This window comes from Diospyros lotus, chromosome 1, assembly GCF_014633365.1.
Source record: "Diospyros lotus cultivar Yz01 chromosome 1, ASM1463336v1, whole genome shotgun sequence".
In the NCBI taxonomy this organism is placed as follows: Eukaryota; Viridiplantae; Streptophyta; class Magnoliopsida; order Ericales; family Ebenaceae; genus Diospyros; species Diospyros lotus.
The window spans coordinates 50,169,352-50,194,937 of NC_068338.1; the positions used below are offsets into that span (position 1 = coordinate 50,169,352).

At 32.1% G+C, this 25,586-nt stretch overlaps 1 protein-coding gene and 2 pseudogenes across 1 annotated transcript; all 3 read left to right on the forward strand.

The window, feature by feature from the left end:
• Positions 1–190: 190 nt before the first annotated feature.
• LOC127794314 (putative expansin-B2) lies at positions 191–2,282 on the forward strand (annotated as a pseudogene).
• A 2,707-nt stretch (positions 2,283–4,989) lies between these two features.
• Positions 4,990–11,741, forward strand: LOC127789572 (uncharacterized). The gene is made up of 5 exons (XM_052318499.1): positions 4,990–5,291; positions 6,079–6,220; positions 6,434–6,660; positions 10,558–10,815; positions 11,216–11,741. Exons 1-5 carry the CDS (start codon positions 5,250–5,252, stop codon positions 11,528–11,530), a joined length of 984 nt encoding a protein of 327 aa, XP_052174459.1. The 5' UTR covers positions 4,990–5,249; the 3' UTR covers positions 11,531–11,741.
• LOC127794319 (putative expansin-B2) lies at positions 11,563–25,124 on the forward strand (annotated as a pseudogene).
• The last annotated feature ends 462 nt before the right edge of the window (positions 25,125–25,586 follow it).

Here is a 25,586-nt window from a genome sequence, read left to right on the forward strand (position 1 = left end):
ATGATGATGATGATGATCCATCGCGGCAGAAAGCTCCAATTCAACATAACCCGTCTTGGACCCATCTTTCTACCGACAAAGTTCATGTGAGGAGAAGATGGTGATTAAATACTAGCAGCTACTTACAAGTTAGATCACAATTCGTTAATTATCTAAGCAGCATTGCGTGATTAGGGTTTGAGATATATGACAATTCCACACCATTTTTCTCAGTCACTTATCATTCTGTCTGGATTTGCAGCCATCGATCTGTTTCTTCTTCTATAAGCCAGCGTTCTGCTTCAAACCCAAACAACTCAACTTGTCGACCACGCCAGTCCGCTGGTCGACTGCTGAAGCCACATGGTATGGCAGCCCCGCCGGAGCTGGAAGCGATGGTAATGAGAAGCTTTAATTTACTTGGAAAATAAAATAAAAGCTTCACTTCGCCACTGTGGTAGTAACTCGATCCGAGTGAATCTAGTGATGTTACATGTTTGTGTGTGTGTGTGTGTGTGTATTATAGATGTATTCATGATGCAGCTGGAGGAGCATGTGGGCTCCGAGATACAGTGTCGCAGCCGCCTTTCTCTTCCATGGTCGCCGCCGTTGGCCGTGCTCTCTACCGCTCCGGCAAGGAATGCGGTGCCTGTTACCAGGTCCAAAATGTTGGGGTATATAAAGGGAAAAATGATAACAATATAATTGAGAAAAGATAAAATAAGAAATTTGAATATGTTAGGCCAGACATTTTTAGAAAACTGTATTTAGGATAGTAATTTCCTCACTAAGTGCAAATAGTTTATAGAAATTCTAACCCAAGATATAATGCCTAACTTTAAAAATCAAATTTTCATTTTTTGATCTCTTCTACCACTAAGAACTCAACTCAACAATGAGAGAAAATAGAGAGATAGATAATAGCAAATGAGTGAAGAAGTATAGATGGCTTTTTATATCTTCTACCTCAAATGTCCACACTATTTATAGACATTGAATTGGTGCTATCAATAGAGGCCAAAATATTAAAAATCACAACTTATTTGAAAGATAATGTCTACTAGAAATAGATTCATTTATTGGAAAAATCACAATTTTCTAATTTAAAAGCATATCATTTAAATTAAAAGTTATATTGATTCATTTTCTAATCGTTAATTTTCCACTGTTCGGATAAAAAGTTAACTTTCTAGGAACAAAAGTCGACTTCTTTGGAGCAGGAATCAACTTCCAAGGGTAGAAGGTGACTCCCAATGGCCAAAAATCGACTTTCGCAAGTCTTTAGTCAATCCAATTGAGAACCATTTATACAAAGGCCAAAAATCGATTTTCGCAAGTCTTTATTCAATCCAATTGAGAACCATTTATACAAACTCGATCTAATCGAGAACTATAATTGGACAATTAACTCTTATTTAAACAACAATCGACTTACATTCTATGAAAGTCGGGTTTTAGTATAAATACTTAAAAAAACATAAAATTAATATGAATATTATTATTAGGTAATACTAATATACACTTATATATAACACAAAATTCTTTCGATCTAACCACTCAGATTAATCTAGTATGATTTAATAAAATTTTTGTATCCATTATATATGAACAGATCAAATGTAGGGCACATCCATCGTGTTCAGGGAATTACCAGTGAGAGTGGTCACAACAGGCCTCTGCCCAATCCCGTCGTCGAAGTCACCGCCTCATTTTGATCTCAGCGGAACTTCCTTTGGCGCCATGGCCCATGGCCAAACCTGGCGAAGAAGACGACCTTCAAAACACTGGCGATTTGCTCATTAGATATGCACGGTATATACAGAGTTTTCAAACCTGCAGAAACCCTAGATTAACAAAATCGCAAAATTGGAGATGGAATTATGCATTGAAAATGAAATTTTCTCGTAGGGTTGCGTGCGATTACCCATGGAAGAAGATAGCGGTCCATGTGGATGCAGCCTGCAGGGTCAAACCCTAACTACTTCGCCGTGGCAGTGGAGTTTGAAGACGGAGATGGAGATCTGGCCGGTGCTGATCTAAAAGAAGCAGAAGGTCAGGACGAAGAACAGACGAATGGCAGGCGATGCACAGTCATGGGGAGCTGTTTGGAAGCTGGATGCCCCAGTTGGGGACTGAAACCGCCATTATCGATCCGACTGAAGTCGCAGTACTCGGGGCGGAGCTTGGTGGCGACGAATGTGATCCCAGATGACTTATAGATCCTTGGCTAACTATGAGCCATTGCTTTGATCTTCGTATAATTAATTAGCAGCTTCAGCTTCCAAAATGATATACCCAACGTATCAAAGGAGGGCCGGCTCAAGGGCTTAGGGCCTAGGCCATTCCTAATTTAGGGGTTCTTTAAAAAATATTAAAAAATTATTTTTTTTACTTTTTGATATGTAAAACTATTAATTAAATTTTTGTATTCTAGTCTAAAAAGTAAATATTTTTTAATTGATAATATAGCCAAATTACTTAATATTTCTTGCGAGATAGTTGAACGTAAATAAAATTTTATTAATTTTAATTTTTGAAAACATCAATACATAAATTAATTATATTACAAAGAACTAAATTAAGATTGTGACAATCATATAGTATAAAATACTCTAAAATTTATATTTAATAATCTTTTTTACACACTTTATTATTTACATTTTATATTAGATTTATTATTATATCATTACCCTCTCACATTATTTGTATTTTACTTGTAAGTATATTAAAAATACATTGACTAAAAATATCATTCACTTTTAGAAAAATCTATAAAATACTCTTCTATTTTTATCAAACTTGTTGAAATATCTAAAAGGGGTGTAAACGGTTCGAATTGGTCTGATTTTATTAAAATCTAGTTATCGAACCATTTTTAACGGTTTCGAAAAAATAAGAATCGTAATTGAACTATTACATATATAAAATCAAATCATAACCAATCCGTCGCATCGGACCGATTTCAGTTCGGTTTCGGTTCTATCCAATTAACATTTAGCTTCTAAACATTTTTACAATATATGAAATTACAAACAAATTTGTTAATTAAAATAAACTCATAACTTCATTAATGCTTAAAATCTTGAAGTAAAAGTAGAACAAAATATTTCATAGACTATCTCATAAAATGAGATTACATCGACTATTTAGTATGGCAATAGCACATAAAAGTCTAGAAATAAAAGAGTTTATGAATAAAAATAGCCAATAACAAAAAAAAAAAAAAAAAAAAACTAGCATATTAAAATTACAAGTAATAATACATTTATGCGTATGTATATATATATACCAAAAAAATTATAATATATATACAAGTATAATATCGGTTCCAGTTCAGTTTGAACCACGGTTTAAAAAGAAAAACCAGCAACCAAACCAAATATATCGGTTCTTAATTTTTTAGAACTAGAACCTAAACGTTGAACTATAGAACCAATCCAAAAGGCACGGTTCGGTTCAATTTAGTCCAGTTCACCAGTTTTCAGATATTTTTGACACCCCTAATATCTACATATCTTAATATAAAAGACATTTGTTCTTGATAACTTGCATCTCGGGTATAATAAAGTATAATTGAAAACTATCTTGATTTTTTAATTTTTTTAATAATGATATTTTTTTATTTCTAATGCTAAAATATTTATCAACTCATTTTGTATATTATGATCAAGGTAATGGCTATGAATTTCTCCATTTTGAATGCGTCTAAAGTGTTTTTGTATTATCGGATCAAACTCAATAATTATTTTAATTAAAATTATAAAATTTCAAATATTATCTTGATAAATCTTTTCATTCATACCACAAAATGTCAAATTATTTTTTAAAGGATTTTTTACAATAGTAATAATTTTATCAATACATTCTTCCAATGGTCTTTTTTATTTATTTCCTCTTATAAATGTTGATTAATTATTATATTTTTTAGTAATTTCATCTTGACATCAACTAAAGTATTCATATTTATAGCATGTTCATTAATTATTTCGTGACTTTCAAGTTTGGTACTAAAAATTTTCGAATCTCCACACCTTCATTTGCTAATTAATTTGTACTTGATTTTAAACTAAATAATTTACAACAATAACAAAATACTTTCTTTAATTCTTTTGAATATACTAGTCATTTTCTATCATATTTTTCTCTATTTGATAAATTTCAAATGTAATAAATTGTAGAAAAGTGTCTAAAATTTGTATCTCTTAAAAAATTTAAAATATGTCTAATTAGATATTTCTCAACTAATAAATCAATTAGTTTTGAATCTAAACTTTTACATTGTGTTGGATCATAAATATTTTTAATAGTTATATTATCTTCATCATTAATATTTTTATTCTTATCGATTAGAACATTTTTTTCTAAATTTTCATCATATTCTTCACAATTTTTTGGTGAATTTGAACTGTTATCCTAAATTTTTTTTTCATAATTTTTAATTAATTTTTCATTTAAATCTTCATTTAATTTTTCTAACATTTGATGTTTAGTATTAGTAACAAATCTATAAAGGGTAGCTTTTTAGGATTGAATTAGTTCCTCTACTTTTTTATTTCTTCTTATATTTTCATATCTAGATTCATACTTTCTACTAGACATTTTTATTCAAACAATAAATAATTTAAAGCTCTTACTATTATTTTATTAAAATAAAAATAATTATAAAAAATGCAATAAAGCAGGAATGCCAGCACTTGATTATGCTCTTTAAATACACTTTGATAAAATATTGATAAAACTTGATATTATTACTTAAAAAAGATAATCAAAACATGCGTGTTAAAAACTAACTATAATATTGATCAATTCTTTAATCCGTTGGATTTCACCAAGCCCAAGCCCAACAAGCCTTTTTTTTTTTTTTTTAATCATAAATAAAATAGAATTCTCTCTCTTTAAACAGGATAGGATATAAAAGAACAATTTCCCAATCTCATTATGTCACTAGTGCCACTCTCACATTTCCAATTTCCAATTTCCCAATCCCCATTCATTGAGTTAAGCAGACATCGTAATTTGACTAAAATGGGTCATTTTGCCTTACGACAACCGCCACGCCATTGTCGTCTGCATTAGAATATCGCTATCACCACCCCAGCTTACGATTCCTTCCAGTTCCACTTATTAACCCATTTGTCTCTGCTCTTCGCCGTGCCAATTTGTCATTTCTACAGCCGATCAAAAGCGCCTCCTCCTCCTCCTCTTCCGCCGCTAACAACAGCCCAAACTTTCAGTCCGTGCGAGCGGCCTCTCCTCCGGTACCACCAACCATGGTCAAAGCAATTCGGGTTCACGAACTTGGTGGCCCCGAGGTCTCTCTCTTTCTCTTTGAAATAACTTGCCATGCTTTCAAAGTTTTCTAGTATAGTGGAAAAAAATCTTGATTTATCCGTATTGGTCGTGTCAATTAGGAATTAATCAACAGTGTATCTACTGAGGACTTACGAATCTTCCCAAAAATTTGACTCTCTGGTTTCGGCTCTGTTATGGATTGATTTTCTTATGCGGCGTTTCATCTTCCTTGCACTGTTCTTTGATGGGGAAATTCTTAGGATTAACTGGCTCCTCGTTCTCGGTCATATTTCAAATGGGTTTGACAAATTAACAGACTTACAGCTTTTAACTATTTGATTCTGGACCTCATAGACTGATTAATTTTACATCCGATTTCAGTTTGCTATCTTTTCCCCATTTGTTTTTGGGTTTATATTGAATTTCCAACTGTTCCATGCGTAGTTGTTTTCTGTATTTTGACTTGCTCAAAGGAAGGCTGTTGGCCGGAGAGAACATAGCCAATTTGTGGAAGTTGCTGATTGATACAGTTTTGACTCATTTCACACTGATACAGTTTCTTGCATGATTAGTATCTGTGTGTGAGTTCAAATTCTTAGATGTGCAGATCCATTCGGTATTGATTTGCTTGAATAGAAAATTGAACTTGTAGATTTAACTTTTCATCAATTACATATTTACATTGCTGGAAAAGCAACAACTGTGGCTGTTGCCGTGGTCAGATGTACAAAGCTTTGTGTTGTTTGAGTGTGTTGTTCATGACTATTTGTGCCATGCTTATTCAATTGAAAATCAACATGTCAACAGGTTATGAAGTGGGAAGATGTGGAAATAGGAGAGCCTAAGGAGGGTGAGATCAGAGTGAAAAACAAGGCCATTGGGCTCAATTTCGTTGACATCAACTACCGTAAGGGAGTTTATAAGGCATCCACAATGCCCTTTACTCCAGGTTTAGCTTTGTCTCTTATATTGCTGACAAATAATATATTAAAGCTCAAATTAGAAATGACTCTGATCACCTTGCGATGCTATAGAAGCACAACATTCCTGTGGAATGGCTTTGCGTCATCATTAATATATAAGATGTTTTACCAGTATATTCTGCTGCTATGTCAGGGCTTGTTAAGGATGTGTTATTCAGGAATTCATTTTTCAAATGCAGGAATGGAGGCAGTGGGTGTGGTGACTGCAGTCAGTCCCGGGCTAACTGATAGAAAAGTTGGAGATGTGGTGGGTTATGCTGGTCTTCCAATTGGATCATATGCTGAGGAGCAAATCCTTCCAGCCAACATAGTAATACCTGTTCCTCCCTCCATTGGTCCAGTTGTAGCAGCATCTGTCTTGCTTAAAGGAATGACTGCTCAGTTCCTAGTTCGCAGTTGCTTTAAGGTACCTTATTTTTTCACTTGGAGTTATCTAGATTTTAGCCAGTTAAAACAACTCATAATTTGCAATATCCTAATTATACTAATCGGATATTGAAGTATGTTTAATTTGCAATATCTTAATTATTCTAAATTGCAACATCTTTTGGGGCATTTCCCATGGCTTCTCTGTATCCTGCTTTTGCAATGCAAGGATGAAGACAACCCGACTCTCTCTCTCTCTCTCTCAAACATGCTCGGGCACAGAGTAAGTGCTTCGATATCAAGGAACGTTAGTAAAATAAAATCACCGAATTCCTATCAAGGATAAGAAAGGCGATTGAATAAGATTTTAGATTTATTAATGAATAAGGTTTGTCCTTGATAAACCTTGCTGCTGCAAGGTAGGTACACTATTAGTTAATTGCAATACCACCTTCTAATGATTGAATGGTCATACTAGCAACTCACGTCTGTAAGGTGCATTTAGGGGACCTTGGCTCTGAGCTAGTGAGCCATTAAATGCTAGATTCCTGTGCATGATCAGGGTTGTTCTCCGCTTCTTATGGGCACTTTTCAGATGCCATAATGTCTGTGGATGATAAGGCACTTAGGTATTCCTTCTATATTAACATTTACATTATTGAGAGATAGATATTCCTTTTGATTAGTTAGGTTATATGCACAGTTTTTCTATGTATTACAATCAAAAGCTAACACGTGGACCACTGCTATGATGACATGATGGAGGTGGCATGTAATGATTGAGATGGCAATGACATGGCAGGGTCTGTCTACATGAGTAATATCCTGAAATTCGGAGATAAATATTGATTATAAATTTTTGTGTTTGAAGTTATTAAGAAATATTTAAAGAATTAAGAGAAAATAATAATTAATGTTGTTTGAGACAATAAGAAATTAAGGGTAATTAATTAAATTATTGAGGAATGGTTAATCATTATTAATTATTGTATTTGAGGTGATTATTGAATATTTGTGGGTTAAAAAGGAAATATTAATTTATTTGGGTATTTGGAGATTTAAGAAAAATATTTATTTATATAATTTTGAGGAATAGAAAATTAAGGTGATTAATTAAATTAATTAGAAGTATTTATAGAAATAGTGAAATAAATTAATTTGATGGATTTTTGAAAATTATAGGGTGAAAGTGTAATAAAGGAAAATAGAAGTTTAGGTGTATTTGTAATTAAGGAAAGTTGTGGGTGCTGAAACGTGATTTGCGGAAGTGGCCGCAAATCACTTTTAAGTTTAATTAAAAGCATATTATGATTGTAGGTGGGCGTGGGCGCGAGCGGTCGCGCGCGAGGGAGTCTGTGGGCGTGGCGAGGGATCGAGTTTGAGGGGCAACGTGCGCGCAGGGGGGAGTTTGCTGAATTTTTCAGCAAAGGAGACCCCCTGAAACGTCGTTTCGGGGGGAGGCTGTGCAGCAGCCACTGATCGCGCCACGTGGCTGCCCAAGCCAACTCCTTTTGCATCAATTTAAGGCCATTTTGGCCACATTTTGCTTCCAAATCAGAGGGGAAAAGAGGGAGAGGAAGGAAAGAAGAATTGAAAAAGAAAGAAAGGCGCGCGGCAGTGGAAAATGAAAGGAAAATTAAGGAGATTTTGGGATTAATTGGTGTCAAAAATACTCAAGTGAGTGGGTAAAATTAGTATAAATATTATATGTTTAAATTGTAAATTTTATATGGTTAGATTATATAGTTTACGCGGTTAGAATTAATTAATTTAAGTCACAGCTGTATTAATTGTTAGGAAACGTTTTACTTTGCAACGGGAGCATAAAAGAGGCAGGAATCAGCCGATTTCAGGCAAGCTCATAACCCTCTCCTCGCGTTATTTATTTTTCGTGAAAGTTTTCGAGATTTCTTATACTCTAAATCCTCCCTCACCTTGACTCGGTTCCACGCACTAATAATAATACTTCGCGTGGCAACCACCCTATGATTTATATTTTATTAATGAGGTTATTGTTGATAGAATAAGTTAAACAAAGATATCTTGGTGTCTTTCATTTTGACCGTTATGGAGCTTCGTATTGTTTCGTTTTCCTTGGGAATGATGCCGAACCTAATGGGTTAGGTTCTTAGAAGAGTCGGTATGATTTATGGGGTTATGTTAAAGAGTTTAATTGGAAAAGTAAGTGGTTTATTTCCATGTTTATAAGAGATGAGAATGAGAACGGTATTATGATGTTCATGGGATTATATACATGAAGAGTTATGGAGAAATGTTGTGTAATGTTAAGTTTAAAAGATATAAAGTTAATAGTGTCTATGTGTGTCTTAAGGGTATAGGTACAAAGCTACTGACTGTCGACCGTGGGTCGTGGCAGTTGATGGCTGGATGTATGGGCGCCAGTCATCGGTTGTTACGATAAGCGCTAGACAGGTCAGAAGAGCTGGTACTCTAGATTCCGGCCTTGGTTTGTGCATATCATGATGTGTGTGCTGCATAGGGACTGAGTTGCATTCACTTGAGGACATGCTTTGTGTGTGATGGGATGTATGAGCATTTACATGACCCGATTGGTCTAAGAGCCAACTTGGGTATCCTAGGTAAGCATATGCATTTAGAGCATGTCGCATATGTGTATTTCTATGTGGACATAGTAGGGCCTGATGCTTGGTTTATGGGGGCCTTGTCATCACGTTTATGCTACAGAAGCCATTGCATTTCTTATGTGTTACATTGCATGGTTCTAATGTTACTGTTAGTCTGGGCGGGAGTACCGTGCTAGGTGTTGGGAGTACCGACTTGGTGAGCTTCGGTTCGGCTTAGATATTAGCTCAGGGTTGGCCCGAGGGAAGACTAAGATCGCGGAAGTATATGACAATGTGATGGATGACAGGAAGAACACATAAAAGTATGATAGGTATCAAGAAGAGCATGTAACGAGTATTAGGAAAAGCCAAATGTTGAATGTTAGGAAAAGCCGACCATGTCAAGAAAAGGCAGGTCTTTATGGATAATGAAATGGTAGTTTATGTTAGGCTGTAACAGGTTTGTATACGAAACCTGAGTGCCAATATGTGACTTATGTGGGCTCCTGGTTCCTTATGTAAAGTTAATTTTATGTTATGCAATTAGAAGTAAGGCACTTATGGCTCATGACATGGCGTGGTTGCATTGACATGAATTGCATGGGGTGTCATGGGAATAGTCCAATCTTTAACCTATAGCCTTCCTTTCATGAGCTTGCTGAGTCTCGCGACTCATGTTTGATTTCCATCATTCCAGGTAAGAGAAACGCTTGAGATAGCAGGTACGTTCAGCAGGATTTGAGTTCAGGCTATCATGTCATGGTAGTAAGTGCAGAGCTCTCCCGAAACTAGATCCTGGGTGTCATTGTGCCTTTGTTAAGGTTAATGTTTACGTTTTTGAGATTGACGTATGTTATATAAGCCCAAGTGATGAATGGTTTTTGTAAAGATGATTATGAGATGTTATAATAAAAAAGATTATGATTTAAATAAGGATTGTGTTATTGTTCGGTATCATTTTAGTAATGATCCTCTTTGTGCACGAGGAAACTCTGGGAGGCGGACCGTTACAATTAAATTCTTCATGACTTGAAATGAGGATTCCTTTTTATACACATGAACACAGATTCAGCAATTTTTAATTTTAGAGTGATGATTCTTTTTTGTTTAAGTTGTCACTAGGAAGTCCAATTAAGGGATCCTGCTGCATTAATCATTATCATCTCTCTTGTGATCCATTGTCCTACGTTCTGTTCCAGAATATTCAGGATTCAGGTGGATGGTCCAGGGTGGACAACTTGTAACAAATACTCCCTTATTCTCATCACTTTTCATTGAAAATTTGTAGTGGGATGTTTGTCGTGTTAGTTTTCACGACATTATGTAGGATATGACTATTGTTAGTGTTACAGGTTGAACCTGGACACAAGGTTCTTGTTCATGCAGCAGCAGGTGGTGTTGGGTATCTCTTGTGCCAGTGGGCAAATGCTCTTGGTGCAACTGTGATTGGAACTGTCTCAACCAAAGAGAAGGCTGATCAAGCCAGAGAGGATGGATGTCATCATGTCATTATGTACAAGGAGGAGGACTTCGTGACCCGTGTGAACGAGATAACATCAGGTGAAGGTGTCGACGTTGTTTATGATTCTGTCGGAAAACATACCTTTCAGGTAATGGCCATTCTGATATTCATTATACATCCCATTAAAACTGTGTATTAGTCAACAACAACAGATCGAGAATCCTCCCCCCCCCCCACCCCCACTCTCTTCTTCTGTTGTTTCTCTTTCTTTTCCTTTGTCAATTAGCAAAGAAGGGAAACAGCATTCGGGTTTTAATGCCAATCGGCCAACTCCGTTAATTCTATCTAGCTCGCCAGTCATACCTCTTATAACTCATCAAAATCCGTTTTTAAATGATAAGAATTAAGAAAAACAACCCGATTGTGAACATATTTTTGAATGGGTACTGTCTTGGATGTTTTCTCTAAAGTTGTTTTGGGCTTAAATTCCCAAGATTCTCATTATATTCTTGTCACGGTCTCTCTGATTGGGAATGCATCATTTTCAGGGATCATTAGATTGCCTGAAACCTTGTGGATACATGGTGAACTTTGGGCAATCCTCCGGTTTACCAGACCCTGTTCCTTTATCCGCACTTGCAGCAAAATCGCTATTCTTGACGAGGCCTTCCCTCATGAAATACATTGCAACCCGAGACCGGCTGCTGCATTCTGCGGGAGAGGTCTTCGCTAACATTGCGTCCGGCGTGTTGAGAGTTCGTGTGAATCATACGTATCCCTTGTCTCAGGCGGCGCAGGCGCATGACGACCTGGAGAGTCGAAAGACATCCGGCTCTATTGTGCTGATCCCGGATGATAATTGAGCAGCCTTTGTGTTGTAAACATCCAACAATTAATGTCTTACACCGGCTATCCTTTGTTGCAGTTGCTGAATTGTGTTGTGGAGCTTAATTTTGTTGCAGTTGGCGCTGAATTGTCAGTACGTAAATACTTAATAATTGCTGGCTTGTCATAGTTACCATCTTTGTTATGTTGCATCAAAAGTGAGGTTTGTTATTGGGATTGTTGTCTTTACACGGTCGTTTTTGTCGTTGGTGTCTTCGATTTCGATAAATGAGGTAAATCATAGGTAGAGGCTTTGTTTCACTGTGTAAGACAAATAATCAAATTTACAACCTATTGGTACAAATGTCAACTTATCATAATCGAATCACTTGACTTATGAGTTGGAGGCGAGTGACGTTTCTTCTCAAATTAAAAAAAAGAGTTCGCAAAAGTTGCAAATGACAAAGACAAAATTGATTGAATTTATTAACATTATTTTATATAAATAATTTAAAGACAAATTAGTAATGGTAAAATAATTTATTTTTTATTTTAAAATTAGAAACTTGTTTATAAAAGTGTAAATATAATTCTTTCTTGACTCTCATTAAAAGGATATACATATAAAAGACATTTTAAATATTTACTAAATTAATATATAAATAGATAAATGAATAATCCGTTATCATTCCTAATCATGATGCTTTTTATTGCTCTCTCAATTTGAAACAAATTTCTCATTAAATTGACTTGTCATTTTAATCTGTGAAAATTTCTGCTATATATATGTGTATATATAGTGTGTGAATAATTTGCTAATATGGCGACAAGAATAATGAAGGATTAATTAATCCCCTTGACGATAACCCTGTGCATGTCTATTAATCTCAAGAGCCCACAAGTTATGCCCATCTCTTCTTGTGCTCTTTAAGCACACAGTTTGTTGGTTGTTACACTATAAAAAATTTAATTTTTAGTGATAGAAAATTCCTTTACTAAAATTTCAAATTCTATTACTAATTTATTCAACGATTGAAATTTATTCAACGATTGATTTAGTGACAGACGAATTCCGTCGTTAAAATTGACATCAATAAATTTTAGCACGGATGAATTTAGAGACAAAATTATACCCGTCAAGAAAAAAATAAAAATTTAAACGTAAATTAAGAAAATAAAAAAATATATATAATATAAATTATATAAATAAAAATTTAAATTTTATATTTATTTAATAATAGTAAATATAAATAAATTTTTTGATAATTAACAATTTATTTTATTTGATTGAATAGAAATTAAAAATTTATTTATATAATCATTAATTTAGAGACAAAAATAAAAATAAAAATATTTTAAATTTAAATTCATATAAATATGTAATATAACAAAAATGAATATGAAATTCAAGTTGATTAATTTAGTTAATAAAATATAATTATAAATATTCAGTTACAATTAACAATCATCATTATTGATATCTGCATTTTGCTCCTTATTACTCTCGTTATCCTCATCATCATAAAACAAGTCTCCACCCAACGGGCTTGTCGACGGTCCAACAGTATGTAGTTGTAGATTGCCTTAATATTACGAATATCATGCAATTCATCTAATCCTATCATGCAATCATCTCTTGCTGCTATTAACATAACTGCACATTCTCAGTGGCCATTTGGGTGACCGTCTATGTCAGCTCCTGATTCCTACTTTGCACTTTAGTCATCGCCTGTCTCATTTCCTCAATTCTCATTCCGAGTAGAATGCATCTTTTCATTTATCCGAGTGAACCTCATTCTTATTTGTTCTAAATCATGTGACATGGACCCATGTGAACTATTGAAAGTGCTACCGGATGCAATCGGGTAGGACTGATTAGTTTGAGAGCAATGACAGTAGACACGACTCTTCTTGTTCCTACCAGAGACAGCCTGTTAAAAGATGTGGTGCTCGTCGACTGTAGTTGAAAATGACGAATTGCTATTGACTGATGTTGAAAATGCCTCTGTACTTAATTTCTCGAATACCTCCTATATAAATTAAAATATTGACGTTGTTAATTAATAAAAAATTTATTAAATTTTTAATGATATAAATAAATATAATCAAATATTAAAAAATATATATAACTAAATTCACATATTAAAAAATAAATCAATCATTTTATTCTACATATTCATCCATGATTTCATTGCCACTATCTATATCATCAGACAATAACTTTTCCTCATTGTCTTCTGATATAGATTCTTTCTCTGCATCATTTTCTTCCTGTTGAATGACATTTGAAACATCTATTTCTTTGATTATCACATCTAAATCTTATAAAGTACTTCTAAGATAATTATTTTGATCTATTTGAGGCAGATATTTCATTATATATTTTAGTTTTCAGATTTTATGTTCAGATTTTCTATAATATTTCTTTCTGTAATATCTCGGTATTTCAAAAAATTATTTTTTCTAATTGAGATGAATTATTTATAATTTATTGGTGATTTTGGATTTGAAAATTTTAATGGAAGAACTTAAAATTTCTATATTTTTGGAATGAGGGGAGGTTAAGAGTTTTGGAAAGTTTTGGGGGCTTTTCGTGAAATTTCGAAAACTCAAAATCGATATTAGTATAAATGTAATGAATTGCACATTGATAAATGAGGAGTTGCCTAAGCGGGATGGTTTGCGCACGAGAGAGCCAAGCGGTGTCCACGGGTTCTCTCCACGAGAGGCGCGGTTGTTAGGGGGATTTTGCTGGAAATTTTTCCAACCATTAGAGGGGCCTCAGGATGTTGTTACTGGCCATGCAAAAGCTGCTGCAATTTGTTTAATTTTTGGTTTGCTCGAATTGCAAATAATCATAGCCACAAGCAAAGAAAGCCATGTGAACAAAGAAGCATTAAACGCAAAGTATAGCCTATTAAATGAGATATTTATTGTGATGAGATCGATAAATAGTGAGAGCGTGTATGTAACCATGATATTGGAGTTTTACTGCCAACTTATCTTGCCAAGCAGTGGCATGTAGAATGCAATGAGTATAAATTTAAAGTGATTTGATAGTCGGCAAGAAAAAGAAATGGAGAAGAATGGAAGTAAAAATATTAATTAAAATTTTGAAATTACAAGAGAGGAAGAGCTTTATACATAGAGCATTTCAGTGGAAATTAAGTGCACCAATAGAGATTTAAATGAAGAATTGAGAGTTAGTAGTAGAGTCGGTTAGATTATTGTAATCATAAAGTATGAGATTCAAAATTATATTTAAAAGTAGTTTAGTAATATTTAGTTAAAATAGTTCTTTTAACTTATTATGTTGAATTTTGTTAGAAGCACGTGGTAACGGTATTTTCAACACTTGAAGAATCTAGTCAAAGAGATTTATCAAGACAATTGGTAAAGGTTAATATATATTTTGTGTGTAAATTTTGTAATCATAACTTGCATGTGATAATAGGGAAGTGTTTAGACATGAGACTATAAATTTTAAGCACAAAACAAAACTCATGTTGGGGTCCATGGTAAATCACATGGAGACCACTAAGAGTACAGGGTGAATGAGGTAGACAGGCCTTCATACATAAATCACTTCATGTTTTTTTCCCTTGTTATGAATTGTGATTTGCGAGTTTATATATATTGCCTTTACTGAGTCTTAGGACTCACCATTCTCCTAACTAACCATACAAATAGCTCAGGCCCTAATATAGCAAATGCAATATTAGTGGCAACATCGCCCCCGAATACGAGCAAGGAGTTATGAAAAGTCTTTTATTTACGAGTCATTTTACCAATCTCGTGGTTGTACTAAATATAACATCTTGCATCGAACGATAGGAATAACCAAAACAACTTACCCTAATGGGTCTACGCAAACTTTCCAAGGGGTCACTCATACTTGAGCTTCTCCAGCTTAAGCACGCTTAACTCGAGAGTTATTTGCCTACATTCAGCTCAAAAGGTGTTCAGCTAGTGTTGTTTCCTTTCTTACTTATTCTCGATATATACTACTTTTTTTTTTAATTCTTGGGGTATTACATTCTCCCCCTTGAACACATGACGTCTGCGTCATGTGACCTTACTATTAGTACCAGATCTTCTCCCATTTGAGGCTTCTATCCTAGAAGCCATTCATTGAATAGGGTCTTGAGCCCCGACGCCACTCCCTACCCTCATTGGATCGCCTTAATTAATGGTCAGCTTTGATATCACTTATAACATCTCGCATCGAGCGATATAAATGACCAAATTTGTTATTAATTATCTTTGACGAAAAAATAATACTTATATATATATATATATTTAAGCGAATGGAAATATATGTCAATTTATTTATAATGGAGAAGGGTGTCACACTTTCTACATTAAATAAGTTCATTTTTTAAATTGTCCTAAGGAAAAGTTAAATCTTCTATAATCTAATTAAATCTAATTCATTTTTAAATTGTGTAACGAAAATAATTTCTAATTTATTTTTAATTATTGTAGCAAAATAAATATAATTCTTTATTGCACTTTCAGATACACTTTTTTAAATTTTTTACCAAGTAAATAAATTTTTTAACCAAATAATATAATATTGTATTTATATTTCTAATTTTAAAATTATATTTACAAAATAACTAACTCCATAACAATATTTATAACATTATATTTTTACTTCTCATTTTAAAATAACTTGAAAATTTTAATTTATCTATAAATAATTACAAAAACAAAATAATCCATAATCTAGTTAAATCTAATTAATTTTTAAATCATCATATGAAAAATAATTTCTAATTTAGTTTTTAACTATTGAAGTTTATAAATATTATTTTTTATTACACTTTCAAACATACACAATTTTAAATTTTTTCTCAAATAAATAAAAAAATTTATTGAATTTTATAACATTACTAGTGTTCACCCGTGTAATGCACGGGAGCTATAATGACAATAAATTTAAAAATTAAATTTTAATTAATATTAAAAAATTCATATAATTGTCTTAAAAATACAATATCTTAAATTTTAATTAGTATTGAAAAACTCATGCATTAGTCTTGCATTAAATTAAAGATAGTGATTGATTAATTATTAAAGTAAAATTATTTATTATATTATATATTTATTTATAAATTATAAATATAAATATAAATTAAAACTCTTAAATGTGGGAAAACATGGATTTTTCAATGCTAATTAAAAATTTACTTGAAAATATGAATTTTGACTTATTTTTCTTTCACTATATATTAATTTTCTTTCATAGTCTTGTAAATGTGATATGTTAAATCTTAATTAACATTGAAAAACCCATACATTAATATTTATTTTTTAATAATTGAGAAATTAATGAAAAATAATATTATAAATATTTTTGATTAATAATATTTATAAAAAATATTTATTTTTAATTCATTGAAAAATTATATATCTATATATGACGTAATTAATAATTTAAATTACCTATTCAAATTTTTTATTAATAATATTTATTTAATTGATAATGAAAAATTCCAAAATAGGTCATAGGAGGTCTCCACTTTCTTTGGAATAATAAGTACTAAATGCAAATTATTTTTATTTTATACAAATGAACAATTTTTTATGACTTAATTAATAGTTTAAATTGTCTATTCATTTTCTTCAAAAATAATATTTATTTTTGATTGATTAAGGGATTAATTGAGGAATTAATCAAAACTAATATTATAAATAATTTTAATTAATTGATGAGAAGATTAATTGAGTTTAAAATTAAGTTATAAATAAATATTATAAATAGTATTGGAAACTCATGCTTAATTTTTTACTTTAATTATTAATTATTACTATATTTAATTTAATGCAAATTTTAGAGGTAAAAAATACTTTGGCAGGCTACTGGAGGAAAAAAATGCCCGAATTAATCAGAGGGAGTACCTCGGACCCTAGATAGCCAAGGAAAATGGTATAGTATTGACAAGCAATTAAAATTATGATTTTTAGTGATAAAAGAAATGAGATCGGGAACAGTTTTCGGTACAGCAAAAATACAGCTGCTAATTAGGTCGTATTACCGAACTGCTATAAATGATGTCCAAAAAGTTAACGGAGAGTGTCAAGGACTATTATTCAATGTATAGAACAACCCTTAAGTGGTTTCAGGTTGAATCGAGTGGATTTAAGGTCAAATAAATCAATCGGGCCTAAGTGTAATTTTCTAAAATTGCCCGAGGAAGGTCTAAACGAAAAATTTTCAAAGGTTTCAAGGGAGAAATGAGAAGTACTAATCCTGAGGGTCTTAGTGAAGGTATTAGAAAAGTCAGGGGCTTGAGGTTAGGGGCCAAAATGCAAAGGAAAAATTTCAGGAGGCCAAACTGCAATTTTCAGAAAATTGCTCAGAGATGGCAGTCTGGCCGCAAGTTTTGGCCGGAAAATCCGGCCATTTGGCAGCCAAATCTTGTCAAGAGATGGCCGAGGACAGTCCTGGTGGCGTGAAGGGGAAGAAATGGCCGAAAATCGGCCACGTGGGGGTCGTTTTTACCTATAAATATCGAAGGTATTCGGCCAAGAAAGAAGCACCAAATCGAGCTCGTTCTTGAACGATTTTTGGAGCTTTGATAGAGGGCTTTTGGTCTCTAGGCATCAAGGATCATTTTGGGAGTGTTTTGAAGCATTTTGGTGAGCTTTTGAGGGGGTTTCGAGTTCGGCCGAGGGTTTGAGGCGGTCCGCCTAGCCGGACCTGTAACCGGCCATTTGGGCCATTTTTTGGTGGCCTTTCGGCCTGATTTTTGTGGCATCGTGATCGATTCTCCAAGGGCTTTCGAACGGAACCGGTTTTGGGGCCATCAGAGCAGTCACCGGCGACCGGCTCAAGGTAGAAGATGATCAGCGCGTGACTGCCACGCGCCAGTTCAAACCAGTCAGCCACTCGCCCGCGCGTGAAGGCGCGTGAGGCCTCAGGTAATTTTGAAATTTTTTTATTATTTTAAGAAAAATAAATTATGAATTATGGTGGAAGAAAATTTGGAAAAATATTGGAAAAAATGGTCATTTTGTAATTTTCAAAGTAAATAAGGCTTATGAAAAATAGGAAGAGGTATTGGAAAATCCTTAGAAAATTTTGGGAGTTAGGAATTATTTATTTATGAATTGTTATCGAGGAAAAATCTTGAGTAGGTATTTATTAGAATTTTTGAGGAGAAATATAAAGAAATTAGGAAGAAATTATGGAAAAATTGGAAAAATAGATATTGATATGATTTTGAATAAACGTGGTGACTAGGGTATCGTTGAAGCTCGAGGTTGAAGTATAAGAGCGTCGAGCACAAGAATCGAGGTCAGGCACGCAAATCGAGGCGACTCGCTCTCTTCAAGAAAGTTGAGTTAGAAGGTGAGTGTTCGCCCCCAACTTTGTTTTGACTTATGAGTGGTTCTACCCGAATGGACCTTGAGTGACATGTGAATGGTTTACTATGAATGCTCATCCCTATGGCTTGGTGTATTATGGTTGTCCAAACAGTTATTTACACATGCATTGAATTTCGTACAGTAAATTGCATACATTGAGATGTTGATTTTTATGCATGTTATGATTTTTCGGCATTGGCTTGTTTTGTGTTGTCCATGTGGGGCGTGGGTTGGTAACCTGTGACGTAGCCCAGAGTGACAGCACTCAGGATGCGTACCTAGGATTAATGCTAGGTGACCCACTTGGGACGGGGCTGAGACGAACTTCACCCTACGGGACTCAAGTGGCGGGGCTGAGAGTGGACACCACCCCGGTTGTTGGCTCAAGTGGCGGGGCTGTGAGTGGACACCACCCCAAGATCCTTTGAGCAATAGCATTAATGCCGAGGTGACGTCGATTTCGAGGATAGTGCTGATATGACACTCTTGGGGCTAGGGTTGCGTTGGGTTTTGGAATGCTTTTGAGTTAGAGCGTAAAGCCTACAATGACAATGGGGTGATTCCCGGGTTCATATGTCAAGGTAGTCCCTCTTAAGCAAGATTGTTATGCCAATAGGCCGAAGTGGTTGTGTCGCCTTTAGAGAGATTGCATTTTCCTTGATTATGGTTAAGTGCTATGTGGGATTCTCTTAGGCTGGTGCATGTCGGGATTTATCGATTTTGTATATGATTTTTCATATCTGATTGAAAACGTTTTTGAACTCTCACTTAGATGATTCAGCATCTAATTTGGACTATGTCCCTGGAATATTCAAACGTTTCAGGTGAAAGCAGTGGCGCCAAGGGAAATAATATCATCAAGATGTAGCGACTATGTTTAGTTTTCGTAGGTTTTGTCTATGATTACGATGTTCAGAGGTTATGTAATATTTTGATATTTTCATGTGAAACATCGATTTGGTTATTGTAAAGGAATTGTCGGTTATATATCATTGAGGTTTCGATCTTGCTTCCGCTGATACGATTGTTAATGCCTGTCTTAGTTTATTTATTATTAAATTTTGCTATGCTAAGAAGGTACGATCGGGATTGACGGGAAATGATTATGATGAAGGTATATGTATTGAGAGACTTATGTTGTGTGTTTGATGTTGAAAAAAAAAAAAATATTCCCGAAATCTCGAGTTAACGCTCGTTGTGGGAAAACGGGGCGTTACATTGACAAACTATTTAATAACTAAATATTTATATACACATAATAATGCATTGAAAAATTCATGCTTGGAAGTTAACTAACTAAATATTTAAATGAGTAGATAAATAATATACACATTATAAATGGCTTTTAATAATTTTTTAGCAAGTAAGCTGAAAAAACTATGAGAAATCAATATAAAAGTGATATTCTAGCTACATCTTGTGTAATTTTTTAGTGTGCATTCATTCTTGCAGATTAAAAGTTACCAACATGCATATGTATATTCATCTATTTAATTGTGTCCATAACAAACTATTTATTGACTAAATATTTAATATACACATAATAATGCATTGAAAAACCCATTATTCGCATTGAAAAACTCATGTATTGAAAATTTTATTATTAATTTTATAGTAATTATTAATTACTACTACTTTTAGTAATAATAATTTAATTATTATTAATACAAGTTTTTGGGGAGACAATTTTACTTTATTATGTGTATATTAACTAAATATTTAATATACACAAAATAATACATTGAAAAACCCATAATTAGCATTGAAAAACTCATGTATTGGAAAATTCATTATTAATTTTACAGTAATTAATACTTTTAGTAATTAATGCAAGTTTTAGGGGGAAAAACTCTTTGTCAAACTATCCTACTTTTATATATATAAAGATATGAAGATATTTGTATTTCTAATTTTAAAACTTGTATTTAATAAATAACTAACTCACCAACAGTATTTATAATATTATATTTGTACTTCTAATTTTAAAATACAAATGAGAACTAATTAAAATATAAATATTAAGCTTTTATTTAAAAATATTATAATATATTTAATAAATAACTACTTAAAAACAATTTTTACAAATAAATTTTATATTTATTTTATTTTTTATATATAATTAATATTTCATTGACAAAAATATTTGACATAATAATTTTTTATTTTTAGGTTACACATTTTTTAATGATTTCTCATTTAAATCATCAATAATATATACACAATACACAATAATATATACAGAATATATAACTATATAAATGTAAAATAAATAATAATATACATGCAATAAATATAAATAACAAAGATATTAAAATTAACAGTTAATCATTAAAAAGTAATTAACATAGATATTAATCAAATAACAGTTAATTATTATAAATTAACAATTAAAATTAACAGCTAAAAATAATGTGTTGCGATCATTTTTTTTTAAACATATCAGTTAAAACAAATCAATCTATAACTAACATAAATATTTTTCATCTAAGAAATATTCAAATATGCATTTAAAAGTTAAAATGACGAAATACTAAAAATGTAATGCACAAAGAAAGAAAAATAAAATACCTTATAGATCTTGGTGATGCTCGTATTTTCCAAATGAAGACAAGACCGCCAAAAAAAAATGGACAGAACTCTAAGAATAAGGCAAGGAATGCAAAGGAGAGGAGAGGAAGGGATGGGAGGGGAGAAGGAGTGCAGAAAGGGAAGGGGATTTAAATAGGAGGGGAGATTTTCAAATTTGCAGGGGGTGGCAGGTCGGGAGGAAAAATTTAGTGACAGGCAGCTACCCATCGTTAAACAGGAAAATAATATTTTATTTATTTTTAATTTTTTTAAAATATATATTTCAAAATAATAATAAAATATAAATAATATATATACACACAAAATAATATTTATTCCCAATAATAAATATAAAATAATATATATAAATAATAAATAAAATCTCAAATTTAGAGTATCTTACTTTCACACAATTCAAAGGGTTCAACAAGCAATTGATATTTTACGATCAAGTGTGTAATACTCTTTGTAGTAGCGGTCCTTATATACCGTATTAACAATCAAAATATGATTAAAAAAAAAAATCTCTATTTGATAGGCTTCTTCATATATCTATGAATTTCATTAGACCCGTAAATAATACATTGAAAAACTCATTTAGGTCTTCTAATATCAATAGATTGGATTGTTTCGCTCTAGTACCAAAAGTAAAAATGATCTTTTAGAGTTGTTTCATGAATCCGAAAGAGTGTATTAGGGTTCTCTCAATAATTAAAATGTGTAGTGTGCTTAAATTTAAATGGGATTTGCGATGGTTGAGGAACTGGATCCAAAAAATAGAGATTCTAATTATAAGATATCTAATGAAACCATCACTAGAATTGAGATTTTATTCGAAGAGAATGATTAATTCATATATAAGTAATATATAAATAATATATTAAACAAAAAATAATAAACTAAAAATATTATATAAATTATATATTTATACTAAATAAACAAATATATACATAAATAATATTTTTAAACTTCTTAATGTTAAACTAGAGAAAAAAAATGATTCACGATTTATATGTTAGATAAATAATTTTGTAAGTAAATAATTCTATATACTTGATAGAAAATATCTTCAAAATCTAACAAATTTTGTAAGGAATTCTAAGTTTATTTATACTAATGATTTTTGTACAGATAAACAATGATCCAGTGCCTTCTATTATATCCGATATGCAAATATATATTTGTGTCTTGTATTCAAATATATTTTACTTATATTTGTCTTATATTCGAATAAATTTATTTTTATTTTTTTATTTTTGCTTTGTATTCAAATATGAGTTTCTTTGTTTGTCTTTATTCAAATACAGACGGAATATTTCGTCACAAATTCGAATGGATATTAATTTAATTTTAATATTAATGTTATTTTGTTATTCATTCAAATGAAAATTTTATAAATTATTATATGAACGGGAAAATTGTCTCTATTTTGATTTTAATTTATAATTTTATGTTTTATTAATTTTGTGACTTAACAATGAAATATTTCATCACTAATTTTGAATTTAATTTAAATTTTTATAAATTCTACATTTAACTATGAAAAAATTTGTTCTAAGAGATTTTAAATTTAATTTAAATATTTTATAAATTTCATATTTTAGCAATTGAATTATTTGATCGCTAAAATTTATAATTTTTTTAAATTTAGCATTAAATTATTCTGTTGCTAAAAGATTTAAATTTTCTTTCATTTTAGTGAAAGAACTGTTCTGTCACTGAACAATTTTAAAATTACTTAAATTTTTGTTACTAAAAATTATATATATTAAAGCAACGAAATCATTCCGTTGCTAAAACTTATTAGTTAATTTATCTTTTTTTTAATTTTAGCAATGAAATTATTTCGTTGCTAAAAGATATTAATTTTTATTTAAATTTGTTTCTATTTAGTTATGGAATTATTTCCTCATTAAAAAAATTTTAAATTAAGTTTTAATTTTATTTTCTTTTAGTGACAGAATTATTCTATCATTAAAATATTTTAAATCAAATTTTAATTTTCTTTTCTTTTAGTGACAGATTCATTCCGTCACTAAAAAATTTTAATTTTAATTTAAATTTAAATTTTTTACTAACAACGAAATTATTCCGCAACTAATAAATTTTAAAATGAAGTTTTAATTTCATTTTCTTTTAACGATGAATAATTCCATCGCTAAATTAAAAAGTTTAATAAAAATTTTAAATTAAAAATTATATTTTAAAATTAAAATCACAAAATTTATTTAGTGATGGACATATCTGACACTAAATTTAAAAAATATTAAAAATTATTTAGTGATGAGTATTTTTGTTGTTAAATTCAAAAAATATTAAAAACATTAGTGACAAATTAAAATGTGGCTAATCCATCATCAAAATTTAGCAACGACTATTCTATCATTAACCTATCGCTAATAAATAACAAAAAAAAATTATCGTTAAATTCCGTTACTAAAAAATATTTTTCTTATATAGTGGTGGTTGCTCATCAGTTTTCTTGTTAGGCTTGCCCTTTCCTCTCGTGTTATCAGATTTGATCGATACGTATATTTTTTGTTTGGTTTCAAATATAATGCTTGATTTAAAAAAGGCAAAGATATATATACCAAAGAAACAAATTAATATTTACGCAGAAATCTTTAATGTTTGCATGAAGTCAGCAGAATAATCAAAAGAACGTTGAACTCAATCCAAGAGGGCAAAGCCAGAAGAAGAAAAAAGAAAAAAGCCAGAAGCTACATGGCCGTATGGCAGCCCCACCGGAGCTGGAAGCGATGGTAATGAGAAGCTTTAATTTACTTGGAAAATAAAATAAAAGCTTCACTTCGCCACTGTGGTAGTAACTCGATCCGAGTGAATCTAGTGATGTTACATGTTTGTGTGTGTGTGTGTGTGTGTATTATAGATGTATTCATGATGCAGCTGGAGGAGCATGTGGATACGGTGATACAGTGTCGTAGCCGCCGTTGGCCCTTCTCTCTACCGCTCCGGCAAGGCACGCTGTGCCTGTTACCTACCAGGTCCAAAATTCTTTCGATCTAACCACTCAGATTAATCTAGTATGATTTAATTAAATTTTTGTATCCATTGTATATGAACAGATGTTACAGATCAAATGTAGGGCACATCCATCGTGCTCGGGGAACCCAGTGAGAGTGGACACAACAGACCTCTGCTCAATCCCTCCGTCGAAGTCACCCCATTTTGATCTCAGCGGAATTTCCTTCGGCGCCATGGCCAAACCTGGCGCAGAAGACGACCTTTGAAACACCGGCGTTTTGTTCATTAGATATGCACGGTATATACAGAGTTTTCAAACTTGCAGAAACCCTAGATTAACAAAATCGCAGAATTGGAGATGGAATTATGCGTTGAAAATGAAAATTTTCCTGTAGGGTTGCGTGCGGCTACCCAGGGAAGAAGATAGAGTTCCAGGTGGATCCAGGGTCAAACCCTAACGACTTCGCCGTGGCGGTGGAGTTCGAAGACGGAGATGGAGAGCTGGCCGGTGCTGATCTAAAAGAAGCATCAGGGTCAGGACGAAGAACAGACGAATGGCAGGCGATCGATGCGCAGCAGTCATGGGGAGCTGTTTGGAAGCTGGATGCCAGTTGGGGACTGAAACCGCCATTATCGATTCGACTGAAGTCGCAGTACTCGGGGCGGAGCTTGGTGGCGACGAATGTGATCCCAGATGACTTATAGATCCTTGGTTAACTATGAGCCATTGCTTTGATCTTCGTATAATTAATTAGCAGCTTAAGCTTCCAAAATGATACGCGTATCAAAGCATGGCCGGCTCAGGGGTTACTAATTTAGGGGGTTCTTTAAAAATAAAAAAAAATATTAAAAATTTATTTTTCTTATTTTTTGATATGCAAAATTACTAATTATTTTTTTGTATTTTAGTTTAAAAATAAATTTTTTAATGTAATAAATCGTAGAAAATTGTCTAAAATTTTTATCTCTTGAAAAATCTAAAATATGTATAACTAGATATTTCTCAAATAATAAATCAATTAATTTTAAATCTAAATCTTTTCATTGTGTCGGAACATAAATATTTTTAATAGTTATTTCATCTTCATCATTAACATTTATATTCTTGTCCATTAGAACATTTTTTTTTTTAATTTTCATTATATTCTTCACAATTTTTTGATGAAT

What these genes read in the sequence shown, in the direction of transcription:
- LOC127789572 (XM_052318499.1), top strand. Translation starts at nt 5,250, where the DNA reads ATGGTCAAAGCAATTCGGGTTCACGAACTTGGTGGCCCCGAG. An exon ending in CACAATGCCCTTTACTCCAG is followed by an intron (nt 6,221 to 6,433) that starts GTTTAGCTTTGT and finishes TTTCAAATGCAG; the next exon opens with GAATGGAGGCAGTGGGTGTG. An exon ending in TAGTTCGCAGTTGCTTTAAG is followed by an intron (nt 6,661 to 10,557) that starts GTACCTTATTTT and finishes TTAGTGTTACAG; the next exon opens with GTTGAACCTGGACACAAGGT.